Source organism: Felis catus, chromosome F2, assembly GCF_018350175.1.
Source record: "Felis catus isolate Fca126 chromosome F2, F.catus_Fca126_mat1.0, whole genome shotgun sequence".
NCBI classification, from domain to species: domain Eukaryota; kingdom Metazoa; phylum Chordata; class Mammalia; order Carnivora; family Felidae; genus Felis; species Felis catus.
Window position 1 is genome coordinate 67,911,948 of NC_058385.1, and position 26,669 is coordinate 67,938,616.

General features: G+C 40.2%; 1 protein-coding gene across 2 annotated transcripts in view; it reads left to right on the top strand.

Moving 5' to 3' along the window:
• Positions 1 to 26,669, top strand: part of NSMCE2 (NSE2 (MMS21) homolog, SMC5-SMC6 complex SUMO ligase) — a 216,713-nt gene that overhangs the window by 14,223 nt on the left and 175,821 nt on the right. For both annotated transcript variants that reach the window (XM_019823121.2, XM_004000117.5), the window contains exon 3: positions 24,112 to 24,218. In XM_019823121.2, the coding sequence (XP_019678680.1) occupies positions 24,112 to 24,218 (107 nt within the window). The remainder of the gene's footprint in view (positions 1 to 24,111; positions 24,219 to 26,669) is intronic.

The following is a 26,669-nucleotide window of genomic DNA, read 5'->3' on the forward strand; positions in this document are numbered from 1 at the left end:
TATTCATATATGTATATAAGGTGAAGAATGGGTTAAATTTTGCACAAACACAAAGTGATATCTGAAAAGGGATTGTGGAGAGGATAGCAGAAATGTTCTTACAAATAACTTTTTTCCCTGTCTAACTCATTAAGTTACTGGTAGAAAATAACTTCTGATTTCACATAAAAGAGTATAATGTGAGCTTTAAGAGCTTCTGTATCAAGTGAAAAATCCTACTTGTAAAGGTTTTCTAGTCATGTAGATCCCCATTGAAGTGGATGTGCTAAAATTAATATTTTAATTTTCTCCTTTCCAAGAGCCATTTATGTTTTTTAAAGTTAGTTCCATGGGGCGCCTGGGTGGCTCAGTCAGTTAAGCGTCCGACTTCAGCTCAGGTCACGATCTCGCGGTCCGTGAGTTCGAGCCCCGCGTCAGGCTCTGGGCTGATGGCTCAGAGCCTGGAGCCTGCTTCTGATTCTGTGTCTCCCTCTCTCTCTCTGACCCTCCCCCATTCATGCTCTGTTTCTCTCTGTCTCAAAAAATAAATAAACGTTAAAAAATATATATATAAAAAATAAAGTTCCACAAATTATTTACTGAGTACCTAAGTGACAAACACTGTGACAAACACTATGCTAGAAATGTAGAGATAGGAAGATACTCTCAACAAATTTCTAGATCTTGCTACAGATACTTTCTTTCTTAATAATCCCATGAAAATGAAGTAGACATTTGATGGAGGAGAGGGGTGAAGTTCAGAGGGGTTGAGTGATGTGTCTGAATCACAAAGTTTAGTTTGACTGGATGGTACTTACATCCAAGATAGCTTCTGCTCCGTGTATGCACGCGTGTGCTTACGCGCGTGCACACACACGCACACACACGCACTCATTCTTGTGTATGTCATCATGTCCTCTGCCAGTCCTAATTGCCTTTGTATCTATAGGTACTAGGTTTGGTGCCATGAATAAAGAATCCCTCATTATGGGATACAGTTTTGCTGTGATGAAATTTATTTCAGCAACTTACGGTCTATCACCTTAATTCACCTTCATGGCATTTTACTCATGCTAACCTAGTTTTCTTTTTAATCCCTCCCAATCACTCTTCTAATCTCCATTAGCTCCATTATTCTTTTGTTTGGTGACTTTTTAAAAATAACCTCTTTATTGAGATATAATTCACATACTTTATCATTCAAGTATCATTCAAGTATGTCTAATTTAGTTGTGTCTAATATATTCACAGATACTTTATTTACTCAATTTTAGAACATTTTCATCACCTCCAAAAAAGAAATCCTGTCCCCTTTACCTGGCGGTGCCTTTCTATCCCTCCCCATTCTCATCAGCCCTAAGGAGCCACTAATCTGCTTTCTTCCTCCATAGATTTACCCATTCTGGACAGTGGATGTAAATGTAATCACATAACATGTGGCCTTTGTGACTGACTTTGGTCACTTAACATGATGTTTTCAAGGTTCATCTGTGTTATAGCGTGTACTTAACTACTTCATTCCTTTTTATGACCAAATAATATTCTACTGTATGGTTAAAACACATTTTATATATGCATTCATCAGTTGATGAACATTGGGTTATTATTATTAATATTATTAAGAAATATTATCCTCTTATTAGGATATTATTAAGAAATGCTGCTGTGAACATTTGTGTGTGAGTTGGTATCTCCTTGTGGGTTTGATTTGCATTTCCCTGATGATTAGTGATGTGAAATATCTTTTCATGAACTTACTGGCGACTTGTGTATCTTCTTTGGAGAACTGTCTTTTCAGATCCGGTGCCCATTTTCAAACTGAGTCATTTCTGTTTATATTTTTGAGTTGTAAGTGTTCTTTATATATTCTAGATATGAGTTTATTAACAGATATATGATTTGCAATTTTTTTTCTCCGTTCTTTGGGTTTTTAAATTTTCATGATAGTGTTCGTTGAAACGAAGTTTTTAATTTTGATGAAGTCCAATGATCTGCTTTTTCTTTGGTTGCTGTGCTTTTGGTATCAAACCTAAGGACCCATTTCTCAATCTGCCGCCTGGCGAATTTATCCCTGTTTTCTTTTCTAAGAGTTTTATAGTTTTAGCCCTTACAGTTAGATCCATTTCGAGTTCATCTGTAGTTTGAATTAAGAGTCCAGTTTCAGTCTTCTGCATGTGGCTATTCAGTTGTCCCAGCACCATTCTTTCCCCTGCTGAGGGATCTTGGTGCCTTGCTGCACATCAGCAGACCATAGACACACAAGAGTTTATTTTTGGATTCTCAGTTCTGTTCCCTGGATGGAATTCTGTTTGCTTATCTTTATGCCGATACCACCCTGTCTTAGCTGTTGCTTTGTAGGAAGTTTTGAAATCAGGAAGTATAGTCCTCAAGTTTTGTTCTTCTTTTTAAAGATTGTTTGGAATATTTGTAGTCTCTTGTACCTCTGTATGAATTTTAGGATCAGTGCATCAGTTTTTTTCTACAAAGAAGCCAGCTGGGATTCTGATAGGGTGGCATGGAATTGTGGATCGATTTGAGGAGTTATTACCATCTTAAAGATATTAAGTCTTTTGATACATGACCATAGGATTTTTTTTCCACATTTATTTAGATCTTTAATCTCTTTCAGCAGTGTTTTCAGAGTATTAGTCTTACACTTCTTTTGTTAATTTATTTCAAAACATTTCAGTTTTTTTGATTCTATTGTAAATGTAATTTTCTTAATTACTTCTCAGATTGTTTATTGCAGTTAAATACACTTGATTTTTATGTTGATCTTCTATCTTGCAACCTTGCTGAACTCGTTTAGTAGTTCTAACAATTTTTTTTAGTGTATACGTTAGGATTTCCTATATACAAGATCATGTCATCTGCGGATAGACATAGTTTTATTTCCTTCCAATTCGTTTGCCTTTCATTTATTTTTCTTGCCTAATTTCCCTGGCTAGAACCTGCAGTATGATGTTAAATACAAGCGGCAAGAATGGACATCCTTATCTTGTTCCCGATCTTAAGGCGGAAGCATCCAATCTTTTCATCAAGCATAATGTTTGCAAGAGAACTGCCTTCCTCCTGCAGTGTCCTTCCCGCACCCTCTACTGAGAAAGCTTAGCATAATGCTCACTGTAAGGAGAAATACTTACAGCAGTTTCATCCATTATCACGGAGTGTGTATTAAAAAGCGAATTTTGAGCCGGAAGCCAATGCAATGATTAACTGGCACAGCACACACATGAGCCAGTGGAAGAAAGCTTTCAAGGTGCTGTGAAAGAAGCCATGTTTCCGGAAACAATGGGGGGCGCCCTGGGGTTAGTAGTTCATTCTTGCTGAGGACCGTGGGGAGAGGAGAAATTTCGTAGAGGAGATGTTGACAAAACATCCGTGAGTGTTTCTCACGGAGTGGGAAGGGCTATTTCTGAGGGCAGCAAAGGTGAGAAGAGGTGTAGGGAGCCTGCTGTGGATATCTGTGACGCGTCTGAGGCTTTACCCCCCTTGCGAGCCAACAAGTTAGCCTGCCACAGTTTCCTGGGTGCTGGCAGAAGACGGGAGACTCCCGGGGCAGAGACAAAAGTCTTTCTTTCTTGTTGCACGTTAAGTAGTGGGAATATCACTTGTCCATAGGGTCGCCTTGCTGACCGCCACCTCAAGTCCTCCCGGGGGTGATCTGGAAGGGCCCAGGGTGGTACTGCAGCCTGTCTGTGTCACAGCTGAGGACCCTCCAGCTCGGGGTGCCCAGCTTTTTATAACGGGGAAGACACCTCCCCACCTTTTGGACCTGGAGGAAGAGACAGTATGTTTCTTACACATCCCTCTGCTCTGGAGGAACACGCTCTCTCAGTTTTCTAAAGCTTTATTCATGATACAGACATCCTTGGAAAGATAGTCTGGAACAAAAGGGCAGTTAGTGCCTCTGCTTCAAGATGTACAGAGATGTGTGGGAGCCCTCAAGAATTGATTCCCAACACCTGACAGATTCAGGGAGCTTTGATTTGGGCCTTTCTGATACTCTTACCACCACATCTTGCAGCGTCAGCACTTAACCTCCATCAAGATGTAGTACATCTCTCCACGTAGCATCGCCATTTCCCTTTTCCCATCGCCAGTTAGGGCCGCACAGTGCTTTGGTTGGCCAGGCAGAGTAACTTAGGACTTTGAGAACCGGTTCTGGAATCCAAGAACCTGGGTTCAAGCTCAGCTCTGCCAGTTATCAGCATTGTGACTTCAGGTAAGCTTTGGTTTCTTCATTTGTAAAAAGGGGATAATATTGTAAAAGAGCCACTAATATCTAATGAGTATTTAACTGTGCGCCCACACACGGCTCCCTTGCACCCTCCTACCTTATTTAGGGTTGACACGAGAATTAAATTACATGTATAAAATGCTCTCCACTATGCTTAGCCCACAGTACTCACATTTTATTGGTCAATTATTTTGTTTTCGTTAATAATTATGTGGGCCTTTTGCAGGTGAGAGAGCTGGATCCTTAAGAGCTCTTGGTGCAGAGTTAGTATTGTACAAAATTAGTGTTGTACACTTAGCCCTGGTTAAAATGCAAGTTCTGCCGTCTACTGGGTGACGTTGAACCAGTTACTTCCCTGCTTTGAGCTTCCTTTTCATTGCACGCAAAATATAGACGGTGTCTTCTTTTCATGGTTGTTCCTAGTTTGAAACAGTTTATATGCTTTGAATACAGTGTTTTACCTCCTACCTTGGCTGGTCAGTCTGTAAACACTGCCTTTGGTCATAAAGAGAATTAGCAGAAAAACATTTAAAGCGTATACTTTATAGTTCAGATAAGGAACGGCACCAAGAATGTGTGTGGAGTAAAGGCCAAGTGTGCGGGAGACAGGGGAGGGGAAGGTGGACATTATCTCCTTCACAGGAAAAGGAGTGACATTTATGATGGCGTTTAAGAAGCAGAAACGTGTTCTCGTTTTAGAAAATTAGTGCAGGATTTAATTTCAAGCAAAAAGGATCAGAGCTCCTGTGGGACAGTCTAAAATAGACAATTAAACCAGTTAACAAAGAAAGGTAATGTAATGTGTTGCACAGAAGATGCAGTTTTTTGTTAGTGTTCTCTGTTCTCTTGAAATAGAGCCTTCCAGGGTTTTTTGGTAGTTTTGGAATTTCTTCAGTTTGAAAGAATTCCCGTATACCTGCCTTTTCTTTGTTCTCTTAGTGCTAAACTTATGAGAGCGTCTGGATCTTGACTGGAACTTAATAATATTGAAATGGGTAGTGTTAGCAGCAACGTGTTTTTATCAATTTTGTCACTTCCAGAGTGCACTGTGTACCTGTGTTTAGATACTAATTGGGAAGCAGGATGCAAATGGTAGTTGTTCCTGTAAGGACCCCCCTGCCAGTTTCACATTCCAAATACCTAGAAACGTATTAGACCCAAATCATGTGAGAGATGACTGGGAAAGTTCTACGAGGTATCCCAGATGCTCACCTGTGAAGCAGTTTCTTTCCTTTTCCTCGTTCAGTTTTTGGCTAACTGATCATATGTTCCAGTAATTTACTTTTCACACAGATATTTACCAAATATTTGCATATTCACCGCAAGGACACTGGTTTTGCTTTTCATCCTTAGCATTCTTGGCCATAGGAGGTTCCCAAGTGGGGGAACCGGTCAAAATATAAACAAAATTCCTTACATAATCTGCTTGTCACATTTTCAGATAGTTGCGGCACAAGGAGAGCAAGCGACTGCTATGTGAACAGAGGTTTTAACATACTTTCGTTCTGTATTTATTTAATGATTTTGGTTGGTCCCAGTTGAGCAGCATGGAAATAGATTTCTCAAAAGAACCTTGAGAAAATACATTTGCTGAAATTTGATTTCATCTAGTAGAGTTTAACAGGTGACTGATTTAACTTTGCTTTTTCCTGAAGAAATCTAGATCTGGTAAAGCAAAGAAATTTAAAATACAGGACAGGTGCACATACTTTTATTAGAGGTATTGCATGTTTATCATGCCCTTCAGTAATTATTCACCAGTGGTGGCCCCCAGCAAATCTTCCCATCGTTGTACTTGCATGGTCTTCCTCACACCAAGATAAGGAGCTTACTGGGGGTAATCTGTTAAGTAGCAGTAGATGGAGTTGGTACCAGGAACGAGATTTCAACACATGTTGACATGTGCCCGTATTGCTGTGAAACAAACTACCTAAAACTTAATGTTTTAAAACCACAGACTTTTCTTCTTCTTTTTTTAATGTCTCATGATTCAGTGGGTTGACTGAACTGGGCTGGGAGGCTCTTTCACTCCATGTGATGTCAATTAAGGTGGTGGACATGGGGGGGGGGGGGCTCACCTGGGTTGCAACTTGCAAGGTGACTCACTTACATGGTTGGCAGTTGATCCTGCCTGTTGACTGGACACTCAGATGGAATTATTGATCAGAGTTTGAGGATGCTATTTCATATAGCCTCTCCATGTGGTGTGGGTTTTTCCCAGCATGGTAGCTTTTTTAAGAGGAATGAAGTAGAAGTTGCCAGACCTGTTAAAACCTGGGCTCCGAAGTTCCAGAGCATCACCTCCAGTGTAACTGAATACATCAAGTCCATCACAGGGCTAGCCTCAGTTCATGCAAAAAGAAAATAAAGTCTGTCTATCACTGTGAAGGTAGCATTCATATAGGGATCAAAGGCTTAATACTACATATATTAGGTATTGCAAATACAGCAGTGACTAAAATAGACCTGGCCACTGGGTACTGAACGGAACCTGGAGAGAATTAGGAAAGGGTCAGAATGTGGTGGTAGGCTCTCATAGGTCAAGTTAAGAAGTTGGGGTTTTAGGGCAGTGGAAGCTGTTAAAAAGTTTTAAAAACAGGAATAAGTTAGTTGGTATTTTGCATCAATTCTCTGGCTGTGATACGGGGAATGGCTTTCTAGGAATGAGTGTGGAGGAAGGCCACCCAGTTGGCGGGGTGTCGCAGTTAGTCCCCCGGCATTAGATGATAGTGACTTGGACTAGGAAGGTGACACGGGTGACAAGAAGTCAGATTCTTAAAGGAGGAATAATTGATGAAACTCCATGATTTATTGAATGTGAAAATTGAGAGAAAGGAAGAAGTCAACGGCGGTTATTCAAATTTTTGTCTTTAGCATAACCATATTGATAGAGGCTCCCACTATCAATTTACTTTACTCTTTTGACCCTAGAGATGCATGTAAAACAGTTTCAGAATTATTAGCCTGTAGCTCCATGACAAAGAGCTTCACTTACAGTGCTTAGGTACAGGTCTTTTTGTCTTTGGTCTTACAGTTTTCACTCAAAACACTGTGTAAGGCTACCTCCGTCAGTTCCCCCTCGCCCTTCAGTGAGGTTAAGTCAAACATTTGTAATAGAGTTAAATTTCTTTGTCATAGTCTGCATTCTGCCCTCCTTCCCCTGATAACTGATGGCTGCTTTGTTGTTCTCATTGTCTTGTATACATTAAAGTTCTTAGGGAGTTAAATTTGTATGGATTTTGATGCTTTGCAGTCTCTTTTTGAAAATGTGTACTAACCAAGGACATACCGTGATATCTGCTGGCAGCACTGTTGGAAGTGTAAGGCTGAAAGCAGGACTCTGAATGAGGCCATGGTCAGGTTTATAGGTCAGGATTAATGAATCAGGGTTAATGAATCTTCTGTTTTTAGAGGTCAGGAATAGCCCTTATATCAGGAACTTGCATTAGTCACATGCTTGGTGGGGTTTAGAGGATTAGGCAGAGCTCAGATATCAGGTAGAGAGTTGAATCAGGGCGTAGATATTGGAACTTAAGTGATGGCAAACAGGATCTTCATGGAAGGACTATATTAGCTGTACCTGTTACACAGCCAACAGGTGCAACACTCGTAACTACGGCGGGTTCTGAAATGGAAAAAATGCCTGGAGATTGTAGATACTTGAAGGAAGGGATTCCTTCTTTGAAATCCTGCAGAAATATTTCTTAAACTGCGGTCCTCAACCAGCCTGCCTCAGAAACATCTGGGAGGCTTATTGAAAAATTGCAAAATCAGAGTTTCTGGAAGCAGAGCCCAAGAATCAGCATTTTAAACAAACAACCCAAGTAATTCTGGTACATCCTGAAGTTCGAGAAGGAGAATCGTTCTGTAGTGAACGGTGAGGTGCCTTGCACCAAGTAGGTGCACTCTATGTGTTTATTAAATTGAATTGCACATTAGCTCTGATAACGTTCTGATAATAGTTCTGAGTAGAGGGCTGACTTAGCAAGCAATACTAATAAAAACACCTAATGCTTACTAAGCATTTATTCTGTACTAAGAGCTCTTTGACGATTAGCTCATTTAATTTGTATGAAGAAGATACTGTTGTTATCCTCTTAACAGAAGACTGATAAAAATAAAGTTCAGAAAGTTTAGATAACTTGCCCCAAATCACAAAAAGTTCTTAAGTGGTAGGTCCGGAATTCAAACTCAGGCATTCTGCCTCTAGAGTCCGTGTTATTTATGACATTGTGAAATCTTTGGCTTTGGGGGTTCGTGCTATGCATCCCCATAGTTTCAGAGACAAACCAATCTAAGGAAGAGTAAGAAGCTTAAAATCACACTACCATTTCAGTGCTTCTGCAGCTAAAAGTTTGTGTGTGCTCACATTTTACTGTATTCAGCTTTCTAGGGAGTAATGGCGTAGTGAGTGATGTTCTTGAGTCCTAAGGAGAGGCACGTCTCTTAAAACAATGTCAAAAATAGTTAAAAACAGATACAACTTTAAAGAAAATAATTTGTCAGTCCCACATTAATGTAAAACTATAGTACCGTAGAGCGTAAGGGTGAGAGACCGGATTTATAGACCTTTAAACCTGAAATGGCCTATTCAGGTCATCTACTCCAGCTCCCTCTTAAAAATAAGTGAACTGAGCCCCAGAAAACTCAAAATCTCTCAGCAAATTATCATTAGCCCCAGACGTCCCCATTTCCGCTTTCATTTTGTTTCTATCTTACGTCTCTTTATGAAACAATTAAAATTTAGAACTCGAATTATTTTAAAAATCCATTCCATTTAGATGAACCTAATTAAAAGTTGCACTGATATTCACTGGAGGTTGACAATTTGTAGCTGAAATTAGAAGCAAATCTATTTTGGTAAATTTGGAAGGAATGTTGGGTGCAAAAATAGATGTGAGTAAAATGACTTAGTAGAAAAGTTTGTTTTAAAACAAAGGCCTTTGTAGAATGCATTATTTATGGGATCTTACGTTCGGTTTTGGTTTTCTAGCATTTTAAAAGGCCTGAAATAATTCAGGAGTATAAAAATAGGGAAACAGCTGGTTGAGTTCTAGATTTCTTGAAAATGTGGATTTGAAGTAACAGTTCCTCTTTGTCTTAAAATTCTGTGAATTCAGAGAGTCTCAGAGAAAAGGCAAATTCATGATTTTAACTTTAAAACATACATTAAAATGGTGGCTCTCAAATTTTACCACACTTTGGAATCAGATCGCTGTTTCCCACCAGATCCAGTTGTCTGGTGGACGGCCTGAGAGCCTGTATTTCTAACAAGTTCCCAGGCAGGGCTCGTGCACCTGGTCGGGCGACCACACTTTGAGAACTACTGCATTGGAGAAAACAAATTATAATAAAAAGCAGTCATAATTTTGTGAGGTAATTATAGACTAAAAGCTGGTTTCTTTGATACCTGCTACGTAAAAAATTTCTGTTGACTCATGTCTTCATACTTTTATAGGAATAGTAAAACCATAATGAAGACACTGAGAGACGTTATGATATTTGAAGTCCCTTCTGAGTCATTGTGATAAGATGAAATTATATTAAATGTGGTCTATATTATATGGTAGAATGTGATCTTTTAGTAATATAGTTGTCTGAAAATTAGGAATCTGTGTGGGGGATACATTAGGGTAGTTCTCGTGTCCTCATCAACACTTGATGTGGGCAGTCTGTCTTCCTAATTTCAGCTTTTCTAATAAATACGCACTGGTGTCTTATGGTGTTTCAGTTTGCACTTCTCTACTGACCGATCATGCTGCATACTTTTTCATGAGCTTATCTGCCATGTACCTCTTTGGTGAAGTGTGTATCCGAATATTGTTCCCATTTGTTATGGCTTATTATTATTATTATTATTATTATCTGATATTGAGAATACATACACGTATTCTGAATACAGTTTTTTTTTATGGGATATATGATTTGTGAGTATTTTCTCCCAGTCTGTGCTCTTAACAGATTATTTGGAAAAGCAGAAGTTTTAAATTTTTGTGATGTCCGATTTATCAATTTATTCTCACAATTTACAGATTGTGCTTTGGTGTATTTAAGACCTCTTTTCCTAACCCAAGATCTCAAGGTTTGGCTTCATAATTTTTTTTCTAGAAGTTTAATGGTTTGGGTTTTACATTTAGATCTGTGACCCGTTCTGACTAAATTTCTGTATCTGGTTCAAGGTGTGAGATAATGGATCAAAGATGTTTTGTTTTGCATATGATAGCCAGTTGTATCAGCAGCTTGTTGAAAAGATTATCCTTCACTGGATTGCCTTAGCTCCTTTGTCAAATCAGTTGTCCATATACGTCTGTATTTCTGGACTCTATTTTGTTCTATTGATCTGTTTGGACTACCACCCTATTTGGATTACTGGAGTTTTACAGTAAGTCTTGAAATTGGATAGGGTTGGGCCTCCAGCTTTGTCTTTTTCAAGTTGTTTTGGCTGTTCTAGGTCATTTGCACTTTCCATATGAATTTTAGAATCTTGTTTGTCAATTTCTACAAAAAAAAAAAAAGCCAGCAGAGATTTTGATTGGTACTGTATGCCCTGCAGCCTAAAAACTACTTGAAGGTTGTAAAGTGATGGGACAGTTAACAGGTTTCACCTCATGTTTCCTATCACTCTGCTCCTTCTTCCTTCTGTGATGTCTAGTATCTTGCAAACCATTATTTCTTTATTTTTAGTTGGAACGTTTTGGTTGTTTCAGGGAGGAGAATAAATTTGGTCCCTGTTACTCAATCTTGGCCAGAAATGGAAGTACTGTGGTAGGTTTTTGGTAAACAAGAGAGTAACCTCAGATTTGTTGCCGAGCATTGGGAACAACATGGAAGAAGGATTGGAGGGAGAAGAGATTGAAAAAGGAAGTCACTAAAGAAGCAAATCAATAATCTGAGGAAGAAATAATGATTGAAATTAACACAGCTGGAGTTGGGAAGGGAGGAAAGGAGAGAATAGTTGACTTTAGTGGGCTGAATTGGTAGAACCTGGGGAGTAGTTAGGTGTGGAGGATGCTAGGAGGGGAGGAGGGATCTATGGTAACTTCAGGGTTTGGGTTTTGCATGTGGTTCAGTTCACTGCGGTTGCCGAGACTGGTGCCTGGATGTGGAATGTGATTGACTAGAGCCTCCCATTTTAGAAATAGTAGCGTACTGTTACAGAACCAGTTAGTTACTCATTGAATATTAATAGTTCTTTATTTCTTACTTCGCAGTTCACTATAATTGTCATCCAGGAAAAGATATTGGTAGGTGATAATTCCCAGTACAGAAGTAGTTTACTGTCCCCAACAGAGTTCTCTGAGCCGTTTCTAGTAGATTTAAGTGTTTACGGACCAATATTTCTTCAATATAGAGGAAAGAGGTTTTTGAAGATGGCAAGACAGAGGGGCGCCTGGATGGCTCAGTCGGTTAAGTATATCTGACTTAGGCTCGGGTCATGATCTTGGGGTTCGTGAGTCTGAGCCTGGCATCGGGCTCTGTGCTGACAGCTCAGAGCCTGGAGCCTGCTTCGGATTCTGTGTCTCCTTCTCTGCCCCTACCCCACTTGCACTCTGTCTCTGTCTCAAAAACACATAGATGCGAAAAAAATTTAAAAAAGAAGACAAGACAGAAACAGTATTGGGAGTCACTACCAATTTAAGTCAGTTAAAATAAATAAAACACCTTAGAAATAATAAGGTGCACAATGGGAAAAAGAATTACTTTGTAACTTACAAATTCCTCTTAAGAACCTGCTCTATGTGTATGTACAACTATACATATGGAATAGTTATTATAATACTTGTGGTCAATTATGATAGATTTATTTTCTGGAGCTGTCAGTAATTTAAGTTTTAACAGATTGATTTGCCATTGTTTTCATGAAATCAAACTTATTTTTTTATTTGACTGTAGTTTGACACAGTGTTAGTCTAAAGTATACAGCAGAGTGACTTGGCAAGTTTTACATTATGCCATATTCACTACAGTTCAAATTTATTTTACTTTCCCAAAAACACAAGCATAGAAATTATCCTCCAGCAGACAGGATTATGACATATAGTTGTTCTCTTCTTTTGTGATTGTGGCTCTTATCTTATGCTTTCCTTAAATCTGTTTCTCGGATGTCTTAGATCAACATTTGAGAGGTAAATTATGAAGATATGCAGTTCCTATCATAGGTTTGTAATCTAATAAACTTATCAACAAATCTCCTCCAACTTATTTTTATATTTTTGGGAGACTTAATTTCTATTTAATTAAAGTGTTTTTAGCAACTTTCTATTTTAAAGTAGACTCCCCATTTGTAATTTTTTTTTTTCCTGGTATAAATTTATTTAAAGTGAGTACAGAGATAGGCTGGTCTAAGGCAGTTGCTATCCATGTGTAAGCAAAAAGATCATTAACCTTTTTTTGAGTCGCGATCTCATATTTGTGAGCTTATTTGATATTTTTGTTCTTGATCACTCTAGTTCCTTTTCATACCACTCCCCCCCCCACACTTTTTTAAAATTATGGTGACTTCCCTGCTAAAGTAGGGATGCTCTTTAATCTAACAAGCGTAGATCTTAGGAAGACATTTGACACAGAGTCTTACAACGTGTAGAAATGGGTTATGCCCAAAGGGTGATGATTCTTGAGATAGGAGAATGGATTCAGTTGTTTAATAGACCCCAGTTTGAATGTTCCCTCTACAGCTCATTGGCCATATAACCTTGGTTCAGGGTACTTACCCTCTCTGAGCCCATTTTTGTTGTTCCATCAAATGGGGATAACGGTAGTGTCTTCTTCACAGACTTACAAAGTTTGAATGAAATTGCTTAGCATGGTGTCTGGCACATAGTGCTCAATAAATGTTAGCTATGATTTAATTTCTTGAAAGAACTGATAATCCACCCATGATCACAGGGGTACACATGTAATGAGTATTGTTACAGCCTTCATTTGTTCATCCATGGCTGTACTTCTTTTTAATTCTGGAGTGCATCTATAAAAGGGACACGAGCAAATAAAGCATGTTGAGATAAAGGCCGGCCAACTTGATGATCATTATTTATTCTGGAGAAGCAAAGGCTCACAGGTAGGAAATATTTCATAGCCATCTTCAGATCTTTGAAACACTGTGATCTGAAAGAGTTGACTGTTTCTGTGTGGCTCACTACATAGCTCTTCTACAGCTCCGCAGTTCTGGACCAGGGTTCAAGTCCTACTTCTGCTATTGAAGCATGATTTGGGTGGAATCTCTTAACCTCCCTGAGCCTCAATTTCCTCAACCATATGACACCGAGAGTAAAATCACTCTGTATGGATGGAGGTTATGAGGTGTAAATAAGTTAATGTGTGTGAAAGAGTAATTCACATTTATTGTTGTCATTGCCTAGAATTGTTTTAGGGCGATGATTAATCAGCTCTCTCTTTGGAAGGGCTCTAATAATTAGAGGAGTTTGGCAGAGAACAAGCTTTCCCACCACACCTAGAGCCAAACAAAGGCATACTAGTCATATCAGGGCTTTTTAGGAATTTTTGCATGGAGTGGAAGTTTGTATAAGCTGTTTGAGAAAAGTTACAGTGTTTACCTTGTTTGCTGCTCTGTCCAGGGCACCTAACACAGTGCTAGGCACGTGGTCTGTGCTTGGTAAATATTTGTCCGATGAGTGAATGGAAGTTCCCCTCTAACACCCAAATTGTATTCTTCCTTTAGCATCTCTCCTTTCTTGTTTTTAATATGTTCATGGTGTTTCCCAGATAAATTTGTTTGCCTTAGTTTCCGTTGTCCTTTTTAAAAGAAGGTACCTTATGCATAGAATATTAACACGGAGTGGAAATACTTCCTCATTACGGTGGTTGCTTCTGGGGAGGGAGTTTGGGGATTGGAGACACCACATCATTATACTATTGGAATTTTTCAGCTGTGTGCTTAATTAATTTCTCAACCGTATGCTTTATTAATTTTAAAAAGTGGATGAGATGACTCCATGATTTAATCGGTACTTGCCCAAAAAATAAAATAAAAAAATAGCAATCGGTCCTTGCTTAAGTGAAATAGAAGATTTGTATTGGGGCATATTGCAAAGTACACTCAGTTAACAGCAAAGTAGACTGCATTTATTAAGAGTCTACAGTGTTTAAGACAGCCTGTTGGGTGCTTTATCTATGTTCTCATTTAATTTCCTCAATAGTCACATGAGGTTTAAGCCCACTTCCTTTTGTCTTTGCTGCCACGAGTTCATGCCATCACTTTGGTGTTGAACCAGGTTAAAGCCAGGATCTGTTCCTTAAGCCTCCTGGGATCGTCACATTTTAGCTAGAATTTGGACACAGCCGAGGACTTGAAGACCAGGGAGAGATGGCAGTCATTGAAATTATGTTGGTTGGAAATGCTGCTGTAACTATTGCTTGCTGCCTTGAATTATTTCTTTCCAGTCTGTGAGAAGATTAGATAGGAAGAAATGGGCAAGAAGGGTATAGAAAAAGGGTTTAAGTCATAGAAAAGACAGATTTGACCTTGAAGACTCAAGGGCCTTGTAATAGGTAGCCAAAAAAGGCCAGTGGGCATGTTTTAAAATGGTAGATACTCATCACCTGACATTCATAGTGCTTTTGATGACTGGTAGAGACCAGATTGTATCCAGAGACCAATTTCTATAATTTTGTGAACTTAATCCTTCATAGAATTTATTTGAAGCCATATTTTGAGTTATACCTTTACCATGGTGGTTTGATATTAACTATGTGTTCTAAGGAAATACCTGTCTATATAATGAAGCATGGTCTCTATTCCTCTGAGGTAGAACTATTTAAGTTAATTTCACTTTCTCTCTCTCTCTCTCTCTCTCTCTCTCTCTCTCACACACACACACACACACACACACACACACACACACACAAGAAAGTAATGTTTAGGAGAATTCCTTTAGCTAGAGAACCAATTATTTATTACTCCATGACTTTTGCATGAGCGTATTATTTATTTCTGTGTGGTAGTTCAGACCCTTGTCGCGCGTGCCTTCTGTGCTAACTTTAACTTGGACCTGAGGTCAGTTCCTAACTCCGCCATTTGTTAACTGTGTGACCCAGGGTAAATGAGTTAACCTCTAGGGGTATCAGTTTCCTTATCAAGTTGCATTTAATGACACCTAATCCATTGTTGCAACAAAGGATAGAACGAGTAGTATGTTCAAAGGGCCTGGCACATTGTCGGTGCTCCGCGAAGATTTATTTGTTCCTTCTTTTAATCTCTGTCATGCTCCTCTTCTTGTCTGAGAATTTAAACTTGAAGTCAGCCTCTGTGGAAAGGGGTGAGAGGTGTGTTTAGGCGCTGCTTCAGTCTGTGAACCTCTGGTGCACACTTAACTCGCCTCTCAAGATATGACACATTTATCCCCTCACCTGTTGAACCTTTTCCTACCTTCTGTGGGCAGGGTTAGGTGCTCCTTGCTTGAAACCACCCCGCCCCCTCACCTGGCATATAGTAAGTACTGAAGCATATATTATTAGGCAAATGAGTTTCTGGACATTAGGTGGCATGGGGAGGTTTACAGAGCTTCTCTCATTGAGCATCATAGTTTTGTGGGTTCAGCTTAGTGCTTTGGTGTCAAGTTGGTAAACACAGCCAAGAGAGTTTACGGAGGTGACCTTCACTTGGTAACTTACGGGTCTAAGGGTAGAATGCTTTCAGCATTTAGACTGATTACATTTGCAGAGTAGTTCCCATTCTGCAGTAATTTTAACGGCAGATATTTTGTTTGCGTTTACTGTGAGCCAGGCCCCGTGCTGATCGTTTTGTCTGTTTTCTCCTTTAGTCTTCATATCAGCTTTATGAGTTAGATATGGTTATTGTACCCATTATACAGAAGAGGAAACTGATCTAGTGACTAACCAAAGACCACATAGCTAGCAAGTAATATAGCCTAGATTTGAATGTAAGCTGACTCCAGAGCTGGCTTTTTGAGTTCACCGTATTATTGTAACTCAATATTGGCACTGTATTATTAATCCCTCTTCTGTATTATTGACAAGAAAATTGTATAGATAAGTAAAGAGGATTATGAAGGTCAATGTTTCTTAAAGATTTCCCCCGTATTCACTGTGTTTCTAGTTGGCAGACCACTTCATGCCATACACTGTTACATTCTCCACCATTACTTCTGGTGGGAGGCAGTTACAGAATGTGGATTCGGTTTTAACTTTTCCTCCACACTAATATCTGTGGGGAGGAATAATTATGGCTAAAGTACAGTGTAGTGAGAAGTAACAAGTTTCTATTAAATATTGCTCAAGCAGTGAGTAAGTCATTAAATTTGACTCCTGATGAATATATAATGATTGCTTAATACTAGGCTGCCAGGAAAAACACACACACACACCCACTCATAGAGGTAGGTGTGTATGTAGATATATGTTGCTAGATATGGTTGGAGCTATATTTTAAGGGAGGAAGGGGTGTGTGTGTGTGTGTGTGTGTGTGTGTGTGTGTGTGTGTGTAGAGAGGGAAAGGTATGGTTTATATCATCATTTATTTGAGTTCACCCAGAAAGAAGAAATTTCTTGTTTATAAAATATAGACGAATCACTGAAGAGATTAGGAAGATATATCTCTGTTTCAGAAAGTAAACTCTTTCTATTCCTTGGCCCATCTGTTCTAGGAAACTTAAAGGACAATCAGGCAATTCCCCTGCCCCATTTTCTTTCCTGCTCCTTGCCAAAATGGACATATGTACTCGATGGCATTGAATATTTATCAGATCCTTCTGAGTGTGTGATTCATGTTGAATTGGAGTCAGCAACCCCATAAGAACACTAAATGGCTGCTTTGTCTTAGTCTGGCATTTTATTGATAAAATGTATGGAGTTGAATTTAATCAACTCTATGTAATTGGTATTGTTCCTGTTCAGAAATGCTTGCGCATGACTTTGTAGGGGGGAAAGAACACCCGATTCTGCAATTTTTATTTATGTAGGACAAAATTTCAGGAAACAACTTGGCCAGGGGCAAAACTATACATTTGAATCAGGAACAAAAAGTTGAAAAGGTTAAGTAGGTGAAATTTGTCTTGGGCGTGCCCCCTAACACACACACATTCACATGTGTCCTAGTTGTAAAAGTAGAGAAGTTTTATGGACCTATAAGACATGAAGCATTTAGTCCTATTCTGGAGATTAGGGAGGATTCTGGAACAGGATCTGTGGCTGAGATCATAGAGAACAGCAGAGCAAAGCGAAGAGACATCTGGTAGTGTAGAGAGGTAATACAAAGATGTGTATGGACATGCTAGGGGAAAGAGGAGGGAGAATGCCCTCTTTTTCATGTCTGTTTCACTGAAGGCAGTTCTCCTGAGGACCGGGAGGGTGGTAAGAGAACTTGGCTCTAGGTGCTGTGTGCTCAGCCGTTTCAGCTGTTGCCCAAACCTCAGGGCTTGGGCCTAGGGGAAGAGAGTTTATTTCTCTCCGTACATACATGCCTTAGGCTGCAGTTACAGGCAGCGTGGCTAGGGAGGGGCCTTATTTAGAATAGTTGGTCAGAGGTGATACCTTCCATTCTTGCCAAAATGGTCACCGGTCTGGAATGAGAGCTTGAGGTCCATGCCCACTGGACTTGGGGAAGCCAAGGCAAAGAATCTTCTGCTTCCCCATTTCTAGCCATTTGCCTAAAATGGCACTATATTGAGCAAATAAGGTGTGAACAGACCCTCACCAATCTTGGAACTCACCCTGGATAATAAACTCTTAGGAGTCCACACTGTGCTACGGAACAATTCCTGTATTGCTGCAGGCTTATTACCTGCATCTTTTGGTCTAAATAGGGGACTTGGCATTTGTCTTACGTGAATCTACATTTGTAAAAGTAGCTAGTTTGTCACCTCCCTTCCATTCCTTTTCTCAGATCTATTTCTTCTCCTTTTGCCCTGGTCTTTCACAGTCAAGCAACTGGCATTGACTGTTACTGTTCTGCTTTTATAACTTGTCGCTGCCATCACCTTCCTCTCATTGAAGCCTCATGAATTTTGTTTTAAGTTGAAGCGATTGCAACACGAAATCACCCACTTCTGCTTAGTGTGTTCTACAGATCGTGTAACTTTAATGCCTATTCGACACTTCAAACAGGGAATAGTAATAGTTATAATATTGCTGTTAGTGCATTTTGACATTGAGTAACAGATGACGTGTCTAATGAATAGCGCGGCTGCTTAGATTGCATAATTATAGGTTTGTTTGACTTTAGGAAAATCATATGCAGGCCAACTGCATCCATTCAGAGACTTTTTGTACTATAAAAATATCAGAGTGCTTCGGTGTAAAAGAAGCCCTCCTTCAGTGACTATCATTTTTGATTTTTCTAAGGTTTGCCACTGAACAGGAAAAAGAAAAATCAAAGAAAACCCATCTTTTTAAAACGGGTTTACTTCTGTGGCTCTCTCTGGTCTAAATAACATTTTAAAAGTTCTTCCAGTGTTTGGGATGGTGCTGACCAGGATCTCGGGGTGTAGACACGCAGATGTGTAGGAGGACATCCCCAGGATGTATGTCTGGCATACTTACAGAAACAGTTATCACTTTATAATGTAAATCAAAGATTATCTGTGCCCTCTGGACTTGATTTGCCGGGGTGGGGTGGGGGGATGTATTTCAGCTAGTTATTGTGCTAACTTCTTGGAACAGTTCCCTAATTAGCGTGCCAGATGTGTTTGTTATACGGGATCCGTGGACTCACCAAGCTCTCTCCATGAGACTTCCCTGTGTATTTATTGGCTTATAAATGAATGTCCAAGTGTATCACCTATGTATGTTCATTTTATTAATACAAGCAAGGCTTGATTATAATAAATAAATGCTTACTGAATGGCACATCGAAGAAATGTAAATATCCCTAGACTCCCCAGACCCCGTTTGGCGGGGGGAAGGCAGTCAGAGGCGCAGGTGATAGAAATGGTTTGCCACAGGCTCCGCTCAGAAGTATCTCTGCAACACGAAGACTCCAGGACTTTTCCCTTCCCCTTGAGCATTGCTTCACTGCTGTGCTTGCCTGGCTGCTGCTTCCATGTCTCTTGCTGCTGCTGCTGCTGCTGCTGCTGCTGCTGCTGCTGCTGCTGCTTTTGACCTCATGCAGGTTTGATTTCTTAGCAGCTGGAGTCCATTTCCTTATCTCCTAGCATTTGGCGGGTGACTTGGTTGCGCTTCCAGCCTCTCCAACTGGCCTTGCTGATGTGCAAGGTCACTCTCTTCACCGACATGAAAACTTTAGTAATCTTCTAAAAGGGAACAATCATTTTCTTTCTGTTATCGGTTTCGTCTATGTTAAGGAACTCCGATAGCATTTGAGTGGCATAGCCAGTACCTTACTTAGAATGGATCAGGGGCTGAGATGAAGCTTGGGGTCAGGACTTCGTCCCCACCGACGGCTTGTTCCCTGGATAGTCACGGAGGAGGACTTGGAGGTGCTTCCTTCTCCTCCTGTTTAAGCACCTGTTAGCACAGATGGGCAAGCGCACAGACTTCGCCACCGGGAAGCCTGAGTTGGCCACCTAGCTGTGCGCTCACTACCTTCATGGTGCTGAGCAAGCTTCTTCCGCTGCTCAGTTTTTCGCTTTTCTCATGTGTAAGGTACATATAAAAAAAGTTGTTGTGAGGTTTACTGTAAATGGTGTGCTCAGTATAGTCTTGGCACATAATAAAGTGCTTACTAATTGTTAGCTACAGCTATTATTATTACGTATTTTTTTCCTCGTTTGTTACTGCTTTCCATGCTTTATCATCCTCACCGATCTCTTGTAATGCCAGGCTTTTGTGGTACAGTAATAATTTCCTCTCCGAGATTGTCATTCTGTACATTTTAACATGATTTGTGTGCTTCTCCCCCCCTCGCCCGCCTACCTTGCCTCCACGTGTTGGTGCCAGTCTTTTTCCGATGGAAGTCACAATGAAAATATAATAGGCAAAGCAGTTGATATCATGTGTCGTCTTTACATTTTATTTTTTGAATATTTCTTTTGAGAGAGAGAATGTGTGTGTGGGAGGAGGGGCAGAGAGAGAGGGAGACAGAGAACCCCACGCAGGCTCCGAGCTGTCGGCGTAGAGCCCAACGCAGGGCTCAGTCTCACAAACCATGAGATGGTGACCTGAGCCGAAATCAAGAGTCAACACTTAACTGACTGAGCCACCCAGATGTCCCTCTTCCTTACATTTTAATTCAATACAATACCTGAGGCAGGACAATTCACAGTTAGGCGAAATTTTAATTTTCAAATTTATTAACGGCATGTGAGAACATTGATGGAAGAGGCGCTATAATTCTTTATTGGATCCCAGGATCATTAAGGCAACGTTCTTGCGGTCAAATGAGTTCAACTGTGTTTGGAGAGACAAATGCATGTAAGAAAACAAGATTGTTTGTGATTAAAAGTACCAAAGTATCAAGTATAGTTGTTAAGAGAAATTAAGTGAAGGAGGAGATCCTCCTAGGCTGGTATGGTTTAGAAGCAGGTAGGGCAGGGGCGCCTGGATGGCTCAGTCAGTTAAGCGCCCAACTTCGACTCAGGTCATGATCTCACAGCTTGTGAGTTTGAGCCCCAAGTCGGGCTCTGTGCTGACAGCTCAGAGCCTGGAGCCTGCTTCGGATTCTGTGTCTCCCTCTCTCTCTGCCTCTCCCCCACTAGTTCTCTGTCTCTGTCTCTCTCTCAAAAAATAAACAAACGTTTAAAAAAAGGGGGGGGGTCTCCCGGGTGGCTCAGTCAGTTAAGGGGCCGACTTCAGCTCAGGTCATGGTCTCGCGGTCCATGAGTTCGAGCCCCACGTCGGGCTCTGTGCTGACAGCTCAGAGCCTGCTTCTGTTTCAGTGTCTCCCTCTCTCTCTGCCCCTCTCCCATTCGCACTCTGTGTCTCTCTCTCTGCCTTTCAAAAATGAATAAATGCTAAAAATTAAAAAAAAAAAAAGCAGGTAGGGCTTGAGTTCATCCCTTGAAGGATGTGTAGGATTTAGTTTGGTGTAGATTTTCAGGACTTTCCTGTAGGCTGGGGAAATTTTGATAGTGGGATGATATATTGTGTAGTAAAAGAGCAGGCTGTCCACATACCCACCCCAGCCCACGCCCACTCTTTAGACAACAGCCAGCCCCGTGTGTCCTTGGTCATTCCCAGTTCCTCTTGAATCCTTTGGGGGATTTATTTTGGCCTGTTTGCCTTTTTCATGCAACACTGTGCTCTTTCCTCACGTTGATTCTTTCGTAGGGCAGGACACAGGTTCCCTGTGCCGTTTCTGAAACGTGAATACATATCACAGTGTTAAAAGAGATTATTATCGCAGTTGGGAAATAAAGGTTAACAAGAAGAACACGAAAGAATCCTAAAGATTGCTACTTGACGGGGATGCCCTCCTGGCCTTTCTTCCAGATTTCTTTTGCCAAGGGGCCTCCTTCTAGTTCTTAGGTCTCTGGTCTACAGCCCTTTTTGTGGCTCTGCAGCGGCCCCAGACACTGCCTTTAGCCCGAAGTTAGCGGACTGGGCACTGGGCGTCACCTTCAGGTGGAGTGTGATTCTCAGTTCCTCTCGGACTGGCTTCCTGATCTTTTCTGGTGTTTTCCCTCTCTTGCCTCAGGCTGCACTATTCATCACTTAGGTTCTTCTGCTTGTCCCAACATTCTTTGAGCCCTGGAGCCTTAGGTGAGGCTGCAGGAAGCCACAGATGGCCTCCAAAGATTCTTCCCTCAGGCTTCATGCCGTCCAGCCCCGACCCAGCAGCTATCACTCGTTTTCTCCTTTGTGGGGAAGGTTTCCTTGGCCTTAGATCTGAGATTGCCATCTGGTTCAAGTCTGGCTAGCATCTGTGGGACCTTGATAATGAAAACTGTGATCCCATTTATTTTATTTTGCAAACTCTTTCATAGCATTTTTAACGTCAAAGGCACATTTTTACTTGCTTTCTAAAATAAAGTCATTTAATCCCAGAGGGAGGTTGCTAACAGTGTATTGAATTCCACTGATTAACCAGACGCAGTAAAATGCCTGCCTTATATAAGTCACAAACCAAACAGTTGTTGTCTGCATAGCACTGGATCCATGTTGGTATCAGCAACACCTCAACAGCTTGTCTCCCTTGTTAACATGTGGACATTTCACAACACTGACCTGTGAGTGACAGTCTAACAGTTTTATTTGGAATATGACTTGAGTCCTTTCTCATACACCATTTTGTTAAAAATGTATTTAATTTGGGGAACGTAAATACAGGTTTTTCTTACATAAACATTGCCCCTTCCCCTTCCTCAAAAACAAACGAAAACCCCTGTAATGAGATATGCGTACAGATACAGTGTGGATTCTGGGTGTTAACAAGCTAGGAGGCATTCTGCCAGAAGCAGGTTCATCCAGGAGACTCTTTCTAAAACGTGCTCGTCACTGACTACTGTAAGATCAAAACACCACTTTAAAGTCTAGGAAAGTCACTTTCAAAAGCCAAGATGTAAGTGCGTTTTCCGTTATTTCATGACTTTGGGATGATCTGTCACATTGTTCTTCCGAGTAGACAAGAAATACTGACATTTGTGTGAGCTAAGGTATGTGAATGGACTATGTGCATTCCCAAATGTGATTGCGTAAGTTAGTTTTACTTTCTTTTTGTTCAGCTCTTTTAATGTTAACATTTGCATTATTCCACGCTCTTGATCTTTTCCTGATCTATTAAATTGTATGTTTAGAGGTTGGCGGGAAAAATACATTTAAAAGCACTTAAGGACATTACCCCGCTTTTCCGCTGTTCCAGTCACCCTTCGTAGTCTCTTGTTGCATCAGGTGTTTTATCAACAGAGTGAGCATAGTTGTTTCATATTCTAACTAGTAGAATTCCAGTAACTGGTAGAATATTCCAGTCTCTGAAACATTTGTGGATCTGTTTCTGCTGATTCTTACTCTTGGTGTCTTGTTTTCTTGTGTTTGTAAGGTTTTTTGTTGTTTTCCCTTTTCCCCCTGTGATCTGCTCATTCTCCTTCGTAATTACTTGCAGGGATTATTTGAGACCTAGGATTAAAATGTCTCCTCCAGAGGGGAGTACCTGTGGGTGCTTTCGGGGTGAGACCACCTCACGCCAAGATCAGAGCTTAGGTTCCCCAGGGCAGCCTAGGCTGCAGAACCAGGAGAACTGGCTTGTGGTCACACTTTTTAAGAAACAGGTTTGTTGTCTCTCCCTCTTACCTCTGTCCTGCTCAGTGGCTAAGGCCAACCTTGCCACAGCCCGGAAGAACAGGGTGGCATTACCTCTGGTTCCTCTGTTCCGAGGAGTAGAGACCCAGCTGCCTGGGGGCAGGCTATGCAACTTTGGCGTTCTGTGCTCTGCTTTTCTTTTTCCGTTTTCTTTAGATTTTGCCTGATTGTTTCTATCTTGTGACTCTTGTTTTTAAGAATTCTCCCTCCCTCCCCTTCCTTCCTTCCTTCCTTCCTTCCTTCCTTCCTTCCTTCCTTCCACCCTCCTTCCTTCCTGTTTTATCTGATTGTTTTCGTGGTTTTCAGTAGAATTGGTCCACATAACCTAACCTACTAGAAATGAAAATCTTTCTTATTTGATCTTTAATAATCCCGTGAGGTTCATTTGCAGATACATGACTGGGCTGCTTTAACCAAAAAGGAAACTGAGGCTGAGCGAAGTGTCGTGGTTGGTTTAAGATCATACAACTAAGTGGCACAATCTTAGGAACTCCTAGGTCTGAGTCTGCTTTTTTTTCCACTCCAACTTTTGAGCCTTCTTCTACCGAGTATATTCTTAGAATTTTGAGTGAAACAGACATATGTTAAGGAGGTCTTCAGACAACATGTACTACCTTTTAGAAAATTGCTTAGATCCTTGACTGATAATAATTAGATTGGAGCAACTTTTTCAGAGATGACATTTTAAATTGAAAACAATAATTGCTTTCTTTTTCTTTCAGCTGAAGTGAGTAGTGAATACAGTATGGACAAGGCAATGGTTGAATTGGCCATGATGGATCGGGAACTAAGCCATTACGTAAAGGCTGTTCAGTCTGCGATAAATCATGTAAGTTTATACTATTCACCTGGTAATACTTGGTTACAATTCATTGACCTGAAAACAGAAACACAAAATCAAAATTTCCTCCATCCTTTCATATGTCCTTAGCGTTACTGTAGCAGCTGTTAATTTCTTTTTAATTAAGAAGTTTATAGAAAAGGAATCGGAAGTGTTTTCCCAGCTAGGCCACCTAGGTTTAATTAGAATATTATGCCTTGGGCGCCTGGGTGGCTCAGTCTGCTCAGGTCATGATCTCACAGTTTGTGAGTTCGAGCCCCACGTTGGGGTCTGTGCTGACAGCTCAGACCCTGAGCCTGCTTCAGATTCTGTGTCTCCCTGTCTCTTTCTACCCTTTCCCCACTCATGTTCTGTCTCTCTCTCTCAAAAAAAAATTAAACATTAAAGCATTTTTTTCAAAACATTAGAATATTATGCATTTTCTTGGTCCTGAAATCTTTAGTGTAAGCCTACTTTGAACGTGAGTAGATTTTTATAAAATCTAAAAACTGCATAGAATCTGTTTTTATTGTTATGTTTACTTCCGCACACGGTTTAGACCAGGCTTAGTTACTCCTTCTCTAGCTTTACCTAATATGCAGCTATTGCCAAATTCATAGGATCAGATAATATAGGAGAATTCTAGAGCAAGTTTAAAAATAAAGAAGGCTGACATTTTGGTTTTTCCAGGAGCCAAACTTATCTTTGTTGACTCCAGCTGTCACAGGAACAACACATAAGGCAGTTAAGGTGGGAAAATAGCAACATCCGTTTCAGCAGTACCGGGTTGAGTAAGAAATGAGCAATATGATTGCAGTAATATTTCTGAGAAGTCCTTTGTCCTCTGAGCAGTGGAAACTCCCCTTTGAACTGATTTCAGATACCTGTGTAATAGGGTATCTGGTACTTCTGGTTTCTTTATTTGCCTTTTCTTACTTCTATCTATGGGAAAATTCCAAAAATCAAATATTTTATAAGACTGGCTACTATTCAGTGGAAGATACGTTTTTGAAAGTAGTTTATCACTTAAGCTATAATTAAATGAGCATTGCATAGTTATGTGTTCTTGGTTCTATGAAGTTTTTAAAAAATTTAAAAAAAAATTTTAATGGTTAGTATTTAAGTGTAGTATTTGTGACTTAAGAATATCTGCTTTGTATCCAAGAAGTAGTAAACTCATTCAGCTTGTAAAAGTATGATGTTTCTTACCATTGTCGCTATGAGTACTGGGACTGGGAGTATTCCTTCCATAGGAAAATATGAAAGTGACATCACGTTGGGGCATTTGAAACTGGATAACAAAAAGCGCTTATTAGACCAGAGGTTTTCAACTCTAGCTGACCCTCAACCAGCCCGTTCCTATTCTAATGAGATTCTGATTTCATTTCTGGAGCAGGATTGGGGCACCAGTATATTTAAAAAAAAACCTCATTCTAATATGTATTCAGGGTTGGAGAACACTGACTTAAAAGAACAAGGCTGACTTTATAGACTAAATATATTTTCAACCAAGATCAGGGTTAGGCCTATTATATGGATCAATTCTGCTTTGACCCTTACATTCAGTGGAGGTTATTTGATCGGCCTTTCTATCTTTAACTTGGCTGTTGTGCAAATGTAATAGCACAGGGTACAGTATAGATAAGAAAATAGATTTTGGCAGTTAAAGAACTTAATGTGATTTTTTTCTCTGTTAAACTCTAGGATTCACAGATGTTTAAGGTTATGTAAAGAATTGACCTCTTCCTCCTTCATAAAGCCAAGTGACTCATTAAAAAAAAAAGACAAGAGGAACGAAAAAAAGAAAAAAAACCTTCACCAGTATTCATTCAGTAGTTAACAGCATTTCTTTTTTCTTGAGACGCTACCCTATTATCCCCACCCTACTAACCAGGAAAGATTATACTTTGAGTTTTACCCTACTTTCCAGCCCTAACCTTACACTAGATTTTGGAGCAAGTTGGATTTAGTGATTCTGGTCTTTCATAAGAGGAGAAAACATGTTTTTTGTCTTTTTCTGATGCAAAGTGGTGCCCACCACGTAAGTGTGATACAAGACCAAGAATCGCAAATCATATTTATGAGGTTTCTCTGACCTGAAACCGTGTGGGGGCATAGCGGGGGATATGACCATTATTATTTTGAGGGACATACTTTACACTTTATATATATGCTGCATACTCCTTACATACTTGAAGTTACGGACATTGCTCTCTTACTGCTTTTTTTTGGCAAGGAGTAAAGAGTGAGCAGCACTTTGAGAGGGGCCGGAGTGGTGTGGCTCTTTGGGAATAGCAGTGGTCTAGGGATCAGAGACTCTTCCATCCATAGTTCTTCCATTTGCTAAGTTAGATCCTGAGTCAAGAAAGTTAACCTTTAGGAACCTCATGCTCTTCATCTATACAATTCTTGGCCTGCCTATTTCATAAGATTATTGTGTGAATCAGATTAGAGACTATG